The sequence below is a fragment of the Panthera leo genome, chromosome B1 (genome assembly GCF_018350215.1).
Source record: "Panthera leo isolate Ple1 chromosome B1, P.leo_Ple1_pat1.1, whole genome shotgun sequence".
NCBI lineage: Eukaryota > Metazoa > Chordata > Mammalia > Carnivora > Felidae > Panthera > Panthera leo.
The window spans coordinates 7,870,555-7,881,105 of NC_056682.1; the positions used below are offsets into that span (position 1 = coordinate 7,870,555).

The 10,551-nt window shown below is 41.9% G+C and overlaps 1 protein-coding gene across 8 annotated transcripts in view; it reads right to left on the reverse strand.

The window, feature by feature from the left end:
• The window catches only part of ASB5 (ankyrin repeat and SOCS box containing 5), a 55,636-nt gene extending 52,120 nt beyond the window's left edge, over nt 1–3,516 (reverse strand). For 7 of the 8 annotated variants that reach the window (XR_006201420.1, XR_006201421.1, XM_042934214.1 and 4 more), the window contains exon 1: nt 3,050–3,515. Coding sequence is in view for 6 of the 8 variants with exons in the window: in XM_042934214.1 (XP_042790148.1) it covers nt 3,050–3,245 (196 nt within the window). In the remaining 2 variants the exon portion in view is untranslated. Of the gene's footprint in view, nt 1–3,049 lie in introns of all 8 variants that reach the window. The other variant, XM_042934212.1, reaches the window with a different exon arrangement.
• Nucleotides 3,517–10,551: the final 7,035 nt, after the last annotated feature.

Here is a 10,551-nt window from a genome sequence, read left to right on the forward strand (position 1 = left end):
GTATTGTTTCATACCATAGCTGAAAACATCTTTCAACTCCTGTTAGCCTCACTGTTAGTCTCAAAGTATAGGGCTAGCTTTAAAAATAGACTAGTCGTCTCGTATTTTAGAAATTGCAACCAGGACATTTAACAGCTACAATGATGGGGGGGTGGCTATATAGAAAAGTACAATAAATAGGTCCCTTCAATGCGATGGCGGAGTTGATAAAAGTCTTCAGTACAAAAGATGAAGAGGCAGATTTGTAAATTTCATTGGCATCGCAAAGAGATCAAGAAGGAAAGAATCTTAAGCTATTTCATCTGCCATTTAGCCTTCAGCATTCTTGTTGTGTAATCATACCCTGGTCCCAAGCCTGACTGGAAAGTACTTGAAGAAAAAACTCTACCCTGCATTGCTCAAATACAATGAGCTGATTTGCAACAGCATCTAGTAAGACACAAGTTTTTTACTTCATACCAAAGTACTATGGCTCGTGGGGAGGACATCCAGAATGTTGTCAACAGAGTCCTCTGTGGTTGTGAAAGACATGAAAATACATACATCATCTCGTGTTTCATGGAATTTGGCAACTCTCCGTCAGAAATGTTGGGGAACAATCTGGCTAAGTCTTGAAAGTAGGAATGAGAAGCCTAATTCAAAGTGGAATGAAGGTGATAATCTTTCCTAGGCAGGAGGAAATTGCTAGATGAAATGAAGATAATTAAGCTTGATTAGTTAATTATAAAAATACAAACAAAATAAAAATAGTCTGATTGTAGGAAATAAAAGGAAGAGCTATGTTAAGATGGAGAAATAAATAATTTCCTAGGCAAAGAAAAATTAACTCTTAGAGGTAGGAGATCAAGAGTTTGTTAAAAAAAAAAAAAGTTCACTAGGTACCTGCCTATCCTCCTAATATTACAATAAAATTGGGAGACGAATTATGCTTGCACTGAATAAAAATTATAATGATATATTCTATTTATAGATTAATACAAGATATGAGAAAGAAGAATTTTGTTAAATCGGCATAATATTAAAACAACACAAAGCACAATTTTTCGAAACCTTATGTTTCCAATTAATATTCCCAGGAAAAGATTTTCCATTAATGAGTGTTGATTTCTTTCTTTTTTTAAAAAAAAAGTTTATTCATTTTTGAGAGAGGGAGAGAGAGAAGGAAGAAGGACAGAGAGAATGCCGAGCAGGCTCTGTGCTGTCAAAACTCACAGACCGTGAGATTGTGACCTGAGCCGAAATCAAGAGTTGGACGCTTCACTGACTCAGCCACCCAGGCGCCCCTCTTTCTTTCTTTTTTAGGGACATGATCCTAGAGTTCTAACAGATCTTCACACAGGCTCATAAAACTAGACGGGAACATGGAAGGCTTGTCCTATATTCCTGTGACCTTCTGGCATAAGCACACTGAGATGAGGTTAAAGAGGAGACAGTTGTCTCCACTTATTTATGACTATGGACAAAAAGGAGCTACCGTAGCTTTCTCTACACATGTACACAAAAAGTGTAGATGTTTAGCCAGTATTTCACGTTTTTATGTTCAGCAATTCTCGTAAGAGGTAGACAAGATTTGACTAGCAAGTAATGGGCTGCAGGCTGCCATGAGAAGAACTTGTATCACCTTACGATCGTGTATGATCGATTTAATCTCATATCTAGAAATGCGGTTTGTGTTTTCAAATCTAGTTTCCTATGTTTGCTGCTCTCTAAACAAAATATTCCGTTTACCAACACAGCGTGCGCCACATTTAAATAGTTACAGCCGGTCCAAAGCTGGGCTGCTGGGCAAGGAATTACGTGCTGCCTGTTCCCTCTGGAGCCCATCTTCTTGTGTGAGTTTCATACTGGCGTTTAGATTTTCCACACTTTGAACTGAGTACATAAATTTCTCACTTTGCATAAGAACACTCTTTCCCAGGAAAAAAAGACTTCGTATCCATCTCACATACCAAAAAAGATTTTCTACCTTTATTCAGCTTTCCACGTACCTACAGAGTAACCTAGATTCTAAAATGAAGTATTCCACAAATGGAAAAGGTAGAAAAGCAGATGTTAAGAAGGCAGACTTTGCATTCTAAGTGCTCTTTTTTAAAAAACTAAGTTTTCTCGTTCCTTGATGGTACATTTGGATTCTGAAAATTTAAGCTACTTCAGAGGTATCTGGGGTCTAAAGTGTGCATACTTGCCTGATGATGTTCAAACCAGAAATTAATCAAAAGGCTGTAAGGAAATTAAAATGTCACCCCGAAGCTCACCATAACAACTGTTTTACTGTATAGGATATCAGTCCAATAGAATAGAAATGGTTTTACAACCTTTAAAGTCTGTGGTTAAAATGACTTTCTCGTTTGGTCTCATACTTCAGTTTCTTCCTGCGAAACGTGGGTAGATGTCCTTGGCTACACACAAAAAAATTTGTTAATTCATGTTCCTATCCCCTTATAATCAAGTTTCTACACACTGGGGCAAAGCAATGACAGCTCCTTCCAGAAAAACACACGCCGTAAATCCTAGTATTCCACAGGCCGTGTTTTATTTTCTAATCTTGGCCAAATAAACGCTGTGAAAAACAAATACAACCTTCACCTTCTTTTTCACAATCGACTAAAGAGTTGATTTAAAAATCATAAAAATCCGGGGACGTGTTAAAGGACGAGTGAAGTACGATCGGTAATGGAAGCCTCTAGAATTACAGCGCGGCCAATGCAATGTTTAAGGTTTTCAGGAGTTGGGGTTTTTTTTTTCTTTTTTCTTTTTTTTTTTAACAGAGAAATATATCCTCCATGGTAGGTTTCCACTAATCTCTCTGGCCGGGATGCCCCGATTTTATGAACCCAGGCCTTTGCACGGCAAAATGATTTTCTTTTTCCTGGAGCCGTGAGGTTAAGGAATGTTTTCGTAAGGGGTCGGGGGTGGGGTGGGGGGGGGACGTTAACGACACAGTGGGCTTTGAAGCGGCCCCTAAAGCAAACACGCGAGGTTTCCTCGGGCCGCGGCTGGAGCATAACTAGCCTCCGCTGCAGACGGCAGAGCGTTATCGTAAACATACCTTGGCCTTGGGTGACTCCATAAAACTCAGCTGCTATCCTGGCCGCCTCCTTGCGGTTGCCTTTGACGATGTAGAAGTGGCTGAGGATGGCGAGGCTGATCTTCACAAAGAGCTTGAAGCAGAAGAGCGAAAGTATGGTGAAGTAGACATTGGAGAGCTGCTGCGCAAACGGCCGGCTCTCCTCCAACAGCGACATCGCCGCACCTGAACCCTGCGGGGCCGTCCGCGGCGCTGCGAGTCTCAACCGTGCCCGGCTCTCCTCCGGATGCTCCCGAACAGCTGGTCGAGAGGAAGGAAAGCGTCAGCTGGTCACGATGCCCCGAGCTCAAAATATTTATACCGTCCGTAAAAGTTCTCCGCACACTGCGATTGGCCTGACGCTGCTCGGTGGAAGCCAGGGCACGCACCACGTGCTCCGCCCGCTCGCCCGGCTCCTGACTTTCCGTCCTCCGCGTGGAACGACCCCCCGCCGCCCTGCTCCCGATTTCAAAACCCAGGCGCTGAAATCCGCTTGCAGATGATGTCCTTTTTCGGCGTCGAACGGTCACGAACGCTCCGAAGACTTCGCGCGTGCGGTTCCCGCTGTTAACGTAGACGATTTTCACCATAGGAAGTCACGTGAAATTGAGTCCGTGAATTCCAGGCCGTGGCTGCGTGATCTCAAGGACTCCTCATCAATTAGCTAGCCATGTCGCTTTCACTTTATCAGAAAGGAATTTTTTTCTTATAAATGGACAGATTGGAAGGCCATCGAGTCATAATTTTAGACTGTTCATTCGTCTTGAGAACACTTTTTAAGCACCTACTTAGGTGTCAGATATTTTGCCGAACGCTGGGGAGACAAAGAAGAATGTAATGATGGGGCCATAAGGATCAGTAGTCTAGAGGAGCACAGGGGTATGGGATAAATATCACATCACGGGAGCCCAAAGAGGAAGGGCCTGATCCTCCTAGGGAAGAGTCAGAAGAGACTTCTTGGAGGAGGTGGAATATGAAGAGACCTATCAGATAAACATAAGCGTTTTATATAGTCCGAAAACAAGCAAAACCACATAGGCCTGTCATTTTTCTTTCTTTCTTTTTTTTTTTTTAGGCCTGTAATCTTTAACCCTAACTTGAGTTAATTTGTGAATGAATTGCAAGTAGCTCTAAGGGCATTCTTAGGCAAGCTATATTTTTGAAAGACAAATAGCATAAATTATTAAGAAGAATAATGTAGAGTGGCAACCTTTTGGCACCTAAGTCAAAAAGAAAACACCAAAATAAAAAATGACACATTACACAGGGAGTTTATTCATACTTAAAAAAAATTATTTATTTATTCTGAGAGAGAGAGAGAGAGAGAGAGTGAGCAAGCACGACTGGGAAGGGGCAGAGAGGGAGAGAGAATCCTAAGCACGCTCTGAGCTGTCAGCAGTAGTCCATCTGGGGGCTCCATCTGGGGGCTCCGACTCATGAACGGTGAGATCGTGACCCGAGCCGAAATCAAGAGTCAGATGCTTACCTGCATGAGCCATACGGGCGCCCCTATTCATACATTTTTATGACCAGGTTTGGTCATTGTTCAGTGTTGTATGCGTCCCAATCCTTCTGAGAAGCTCCAGGATAACACGTATTAACATACAGACTGAATAGAAGTGGATCGATTCGATAAAGGAGCGCACGGATGCCTGCACATATTGGTAAGTGTTCCATGCTTATCTGCCTTCGTCTATGCTTTTTATGCTGGTTATCTTATCTGATTGGAGTTACTACCATGAAACATTCCTAAGACAGAGGAGACATTGCTGTAAAATAAAGGTGCCCAATGAAGCAGGCTTCTTTCCCCAGTGACCGAGTGGCTCCCAGAAAAATAAATTAGGTCAACACATTAGAAAGAAACGACTGAGCTCTCTATGAGCTGGTATTGTTTTCACAGGCAGAGAACTAGACCGTGTGGGTGGCCGTTCCTTGGACCCGGTGTGCCCTTTCACATGCACTTTGGGAATCGATGAAAATACACTTCGAGGTATGGAAGAGAAAGGAACCAAACGTTCCTCTCTCTCACTGGTAGTAAGACAGTGTCAGTTAAGTCATTACATGACGATCACCTTCCAGTTAGTCTTCCCTCTGGCATGGGGACTCATGCGTGACCGCACCCGGAGAGACGCGCCCACGGACAGCTGGGCCATCACAATGCTCTGAGTCACTGCACTGACTTCCACTGCGGTGCTTTAGAATCAGAAGTAAAACCCGCCTAAGCCACATCCAACTGTGCATCTAAGGTTTCACTCCTTCCTCTTTACCAGTAAGTGCTATTATAAATAATTATCTCCACATCAGCTAATCAGGGGCCTGGATTCTTTTGGGTTGAGGAATACGTTTATTTAAATAAGGCTGCCCTCACTGGGGCACTGAATTTAGATTCCTATGGTTTTAGTAGGAGAAAAATATTACTGACCACTATGTAGCATTTGTTGTCAAGATGCCAGGTTTTATTTTAATGAGTTTCTTGATCTCTACCTCTATTTTTTGCATTGGAATATACTCTCCTTTGGAAAAGTTTACCATCCCTAAGTAACCACCAAATAAAAATCAAGGCTAAATAAAAATAACTCACAGTAAGTGAACTCATCAAATAGAAACTAATGTTGTGTCTTTCACATTATAGACCGTTTTATATAACACCATGAATAACTTTATTAATATTTGGAAGACACATGAAACGTATTGTGTGTCTAAATACTTTTGCTATTGACCATGTTGAGATGATGTGGTATTGAGATGATATTTGGTGGATTAGCCCAGTACATCCCGACTGTCTTCATCTTGTTAGTTTCAGTCAATCAATCAATCAAACCAAAATTGAGCTCAACAGTTGTGTTTCTAGAATGGATGATACAAGAGATAATAAAAATGCAGTCGGGGGGCGCCTGGGTGGCTCAGTCGGTTAGGTGGCCGACTTCGGCTCAGGTCATGATCTCACAGTCTGTGAGTTCGAGCCCCGCGTCGGGCTCTGTGCTGACAGCTCAGAGCCTGGAGCCTGCTTCAGATTCTGTGTCTCCCTCTCTCTCTGACCCTCCCTCGTTCATGCTCTGTCTCTCTCTGTCTCAAAAATAAATAAACATTAAAAAAAAAAATTAAAAAAAAATGCAGGCGCAAGTGATTTATTGAAAATCCAGTATATGCTACATGTTTTATATAAATCTTCTTGTTTACTATTTTATTCTCTCTCACACTCATTATTATTGTTATTTACATTTTAAAGATGAAGAAAATTGGAGGGCTCCTGGGTGGCTAAGTTGATTAAGAGCCTGACTCTTGATTTTAGTTCAGGTCATGATCTCACAGTTGTGAGTTTGAGCACCACATCAGGCTCCTTGCTGAGCTCAGAATCTGCTTAAGATTCTGTCTCCCTCCCTCTCTGTCCCACCCCACCTCTCTAAAATTAAAAAAAAAAAAAAATGTTTTTTAAGATAAAGAAACTTGGGTTCAGAGAGCTTTGGTGACCTGTACACATTCATTATGAGTAACAGCGCTGTTTGAACATAGATCTGACCCTAAACTATGTGCTCAAGTTACCACTCATATTTTCTGTTTTTAGGCGTTTCCAATCTGAAATGAGCCAATGCGATTTACGCACACAGAGACTGAGACAAAGTCACATGGATTCACACAGTGAAGAGATCAGTCTGTGATTGTATTTAATCAGGTGCTTAAATTAGTACCTGAGCTAGTAGGGCAGGGGATACATGTTCTGATGATTATATGAGACAGAATCTTGTGTGAGCTCAACAAACATGAATAAAGGAAAGGGAGAATGTGTCATGACTGGGCTAATATTGGGGGGATTATTTAAGGTGAAGAATTGGTTACAGGAACCAATAAAAATAACAGAGAAGTAGCAGAGAGAGAGGCCAAGGAGTAGGGTAGTGGAGAGTGAGTACATTAGAAACATCGAGTGTTCGGGGCCCCTGCGTGGCTCAGTCGGTTAAGTGTCTAACTCATGATTTAAGCTTAGGTCATGATCTCACGGTTCCTGGGTTTGAGCCCCGCTGTGAGCGCAGAGCCTGCTTGGGATTCTCTGTCTCCGTCACTCTCGGCCCCTCCCCTGTGCTCTCTCTCTCTCTTTCTCTCTAAGTAAATAAACTTAAAAAAAGAAATACTGAGTGTTCAAAACAGGGTCAAATGACTAAGAACGAAAAGAATGAGGCTTAAAAAAGGATCTTAGGTCTGGCCAAGAAGTTCCCTGGAGACTTTGAACTCAGTGTTTCAACAAGGGTAATGGGCTGGGAATGGGGACCTCATGTTAAGGAGTAATCCTTAAAGCAACTTCCAAAGCAAAGCAGGCTCCTTGGCTTCCCCCTCTTGTCACCCTTCTAAGGCCCTGGCTCTCTGCCCCTCCCCCATGTAGGTGTCTAAGGAGAGTCATCTCTGTGGCCCGCCCCTGGGACCCCCCCCCCCCCCCCCCCCCCCCCCCCCCCGCTCCTGTCATGTCTCCTGCTCCAACCCTTAGCATCTTAGGGAACTACGTGAATTGATATTTTTTTGGTGTGTTTCAGAGACTCAATTTCATGTCATTTGGATGCTGAATATGATAATGGCTTTCAAATGTGACCACATTACCCTTTAAATTCTCATAGAACGATCTCATTTCCAGAGATTCTGGAACTAACCTCTTTTGACTTAGCTGCAGTATGATCCAAGTTATTAGATTGAAAATGTCATTGGGACGCACACACAAAAAGCCTCTTCCTAGTGCTTTCCAGTTGATAAACTTCAGCATAAATATTTTTATGTAGAAGAAATACAGTCAGCCCATTGAAATGATCATGAATGTAAAAAAAAAATCGGATCCCTTATTTTCTGGTAGAAATCTGAAGGCTCTGATTGACATTTTTTATTCTTAATATTCCAAAAAACAGAACTACAAAATTCAAACAGCGAGTTTGCTAATAGTCAGTGCAACAGCAAGGCACCTTCCCAGCCCCAGGAGAGGGTTTCTGAGGAGCATCTGTACACATTACATGCAAACTGAGAAAAGTCTTTTGTCCATAGATGTGACAGTCAATGGTGGCTGATAAAAGGATCAAAGTATGCAAATTGATATTGGTGAGATAAAAGCTCCCTGGTGTGCTTAAAATACCATTGAAAATATAACCTTCATTTTTTCATTTTTGTGAAATCTCATGAGAAAAAGTAAGGACAAATGAATCTCTTCGATGTTTAGAATACACTGGAGTTTTACATGTTTAGAATACATGGGAATTTGAAATAAAACCAGAAATGTTTACACTTTAAGTTGAAATCTTTTTTTTTTTTTTTTTTTTTTTGAGAGAGAGAGGGAGAGAGAGAGGAGCAGAGGGGGAGAGAGAGAGGCATAGAGAGGGAGGGGCAGAGGGACACAGAGAGAGAGAGGGAGAGGGAGAATTGTAAGCAGCCTCCAAGCTCAGCACAGAACCCAACGTGGGGCTCGATCCCACGACCCTTGGGATCATGACCTGAGGGGAAATCGAGAGGCAGATGCTCGACCGTCTGAGTCATCCAGGCGCTTCAAGTTGAAATCCTTAAGGAGAACTGATACCTGCTTTTAGCTTTATCTCGCCTCAGTAGGTTCTGTTTAGTTAGCTGATCTTCAGTTACCCAAAAGCTGTACTCAGGGAAATAGACACTTTGCAAAGAAATATCAATGAAGGGTAAACTGTCATAGAGATTATAATTAGTGTACTAATTATTATTTATGCTTTTAGTTGGGAACAGTTTCGTTGAGACCTATTATATTCTGTCTGATTGTACTACTTAGGAATACATTCTTGGTTTTGGCCCTGACCCATACTTCCAGGGTAATGGAACAGAAGAGTAATTTTTGTTAGCATTAAGATAATCCACAAAAAAAAAAAACCCAAATATCATTCATCAAGTTATCATTGACTTAGATTTTACCCAGGTTTGTTGGGGAAAATTGGAACAGTCTCTATCCTAAAAATTGAGTCATGGTAAAGGTCACATATTGTGGTCACCTCGGATTAGAGGCTGCCTTAGGTCAAACAGATTCTAGTCGTGCATGTGTGTCCGTGGCCCTGCAAAACTTGGCCGGAAGCTGGTAGCTCTACATAGTGAGGGCTTAAAAAGTAGAGTCTATCGTTAAAGTACCGTACCCTTATTGATGCCTACTGTGTACTGTTCTAGATATTTCATGTAGTCCAATGAAGTTTTCTTTGCTGTGTGTTGTTCGTTTGTTGTTTTTTGTAAACCCAGCATTCTTTAGAGGATCCGTCCATGCACTTAATATCCTGGTTCCAGAAAAGAACACTTGACTGAACTAAGCCAGTGAAGGGTATTTCTGGGACTTCTGCAGGGGCTTGGGGAGAGATAGCTAAACTCTGCAGGGTAAGTCAAGAGAGTAAGATCTAAACCTAAAGATGTTAGGGGATAGCACCTTGTTGGGAAGGAAGTGGCCTATCTAGGAAATAAACCAGTTCAAAGGAGAGCATTCTCCAGATTTGGAGAGGTGGTATCCTGGCACCTTCGTTTGAACACGTACCTGGATCCAGCTGCACCGGAAGCCGCTGAATATGACGGTAATATGAAATAAATTGGTTGTTGTTAATTAAACCAATTTGAATTGAGGTTTCCCTCGCTTTTACAGAAAAAGTCCTGATACACTTCTATGTTCTGGAGGCATCACAAAGAATGATGAGGCGTCGGTATCATTATTCCTTTTGTGCAACAAATGAAGACACAGAAACTTGAAGAGCCTAAGTAATTGGCACGAGATTACACCTCTTGGAGTGAAGTGTTGGGATTCCAACAGTGTTTTGTTTTGTTTTGTTTTTGCTACGGTTCTTCTCGCGTCACTGTTCACAGGTTAGAGCTGAAACGTTCATGTCGTCCCATTGGCTCACTATCCCCCCCCCCCCCCCCCCCGCATCTATCCCATCTTGTGATTAACAGCACACATTTGTGCCATGTTTGGGTTATAAATAGTCTTTGGCTAAATACTTGCGTATTTCACCGAGTTAAAGCTCATGGGCCTCACCCACATCTTTGGTACTAAGATTTTGTTCTACCCGTCTCGTTTGGACAAACCATCTGTTTCAAGACCACTTAAAAAGAAGCCTTTCACCGTGGCCTCGTTTTGAAGAGCCAAAGCATGGGATACATTAGAAGTACGATGAGGTACCAGTGTTGCCTCAAGCATTTCTATATATACGCTTTTGGGAATTAATAAGTATCATTTCTTCAAAGAGGTAAAGTGTATCGATTTCTCTGGGCTGTGGCCAATTTGGCTAATAAAATTGGAGTCTGTGGATGACGCCGTTAGGATCCTAAGATTACAGCTTCTTTGACCGCATAGGTACTGCCTTATCTGCTCTCTTTTCAAATCTGTTTTTTGCCTGCGGTTATGAGCCCCATTATAAAAGCATCTCTCTCATTTGATGTGTGGTTTAAATGCTGCATGAGAAGAGCTCAGCAAATATTAACTACATTATTATGATTTCTTTTAGTCATTTATTTACCTC